Source organism: Eimeria necatrix, genomic scaffold (genome assembly GCF_000499385.1).
Source record: "Eimeria necatrix Houghton genomic scaffold, Enh_scaff322, whole genome shotgun sequence".
In the NCBI taxonomy this organism is placed as follows: Eukaryota; Apicomplexa; class Conoidasida; order Eucoccidiorida; family Eimeriidae; genus Eimeria; species Eimeria necatrix.
Genome location: NW_013655317.1, coordinates 36105 through 37116, shown reverse-complemented (window position 1 = coordinate 37116; position 1012 = coordinate 36105). Strand labels below are relative to the sequence as shown.

At 62.2% G+C, this 1012-nt stretch overlaps 1 protein-coding gene across 1 annotated transcript in view; it reads left to right on the top strand.

Annotated features, from left to right (window-relative positions):
• Positions 1–104: 104 nt before the first annotated feature.
• ENH_00043440 (hypothetical protein) overlaps positions 105–1012 on the top strand; it is a gene marked incomplete at both ends in the record, with an annotated part of 1377 nt that continues 469 nt past the window's right edge. The window contains 3 exons of the mRNA XM_013585392.1: positions 105–116; positions 260–631; positions 987–1012. The exon at positions 987–1012 is cut by the window's right edge and continues 469 nt beyond it. Coding sequence (XP_013440846.1) covers positions 105–116; positions 260–631; positions 987–1012 — 410 coding nt within the window. The remainder of the gene's footprint in view (positions 117–259; positions 632–986) is intronic.

Sequence of the window (1012 nt, the reverse complement as noted above, 5' to 3'; positions counted from 1 at the left end):
CTGCTGCTGCTGCTGGCGACCGGCGGGGTAGGAGCTGCTGCTGCTGCCGCTTCGCAGCGGCCCAGTGGCAACACACACTGGCTTGGACTTAAAAACGAGCCAAAATGCCAATTAGGGTTTAGGGTTTAGGGTTTAGGGTTTCGGGTTTGGGGTTCCGGCGCTGCAGGCCTCCTAGACCCGGCGCTGCAGCAGCAAGCACCCCTCGCCCGCAGCAGCAGCAGCAGCACGAAAAACGAAAATATGTATTTGGGGTGTACAGACAGCTGCCCAAGTGCAGCAGCAGCTCCAGCAAGTCAAGCCTGCTGCTGCAGCAGCGCTACTAGCAGCCTGGCGGCGGCGACGCCAGCAGCAGCAGCAGCAGCAGCTGCTTTTGCTGCTGCAGCACGCGGCAGCCCGCGGCCTGCATGCGCAGCAGCAGCAGCAGCAACTGCTGCCTCCCAGCAGCAGCAATTTGCGAATTTTGCGGAATTTCGAAATTTGTTTCCCCTCAGCAGCAGCAGCAGCAGCAGCAGCAGCAGCAGCAGCTCTCCCCGCCGGCCTCCTCGCTCCCTCGCTCCGCCGCCGAGCAGCCACCGCAGCAGCAGCAGCAGCAGCAGCAGCAGCAGCAGCAGCAGCAGCAGCAGCAAAGATGGTGCCTGCTGGCGGGCGCAGCGGGTTCGTGCTGCTGCAGAACTTCCTGCGCGATGTCTCGCAGCTGTACAGACCCTGGCTGCCCTTTTCCTTCTTTGCTGCTCCTTCTCTTTTAAATCTTTTTGGGATTTTTAAATTCCAAAAAAAGTCTTTTTACGAAAACAAACCCAACGCAGACGCCAGCAAGTTCGGCGGGCCCAGAGCTGCTGCTGCTGCTGCTCACTGACAGCCTGCAGCAGCAGCAGCAGCAGCAGCAGCAGCAGCAGCGGCGGCGGCGGCGAAGGCGCGGGCGGACTCGCTGCTGCTGCTGCTGCAGCACCCGCTGCGGCTGCTGCTGCGCGGGAGTGTGCGTGTAGCAGCAGCAGCAGCAGCAGCAGGGTGG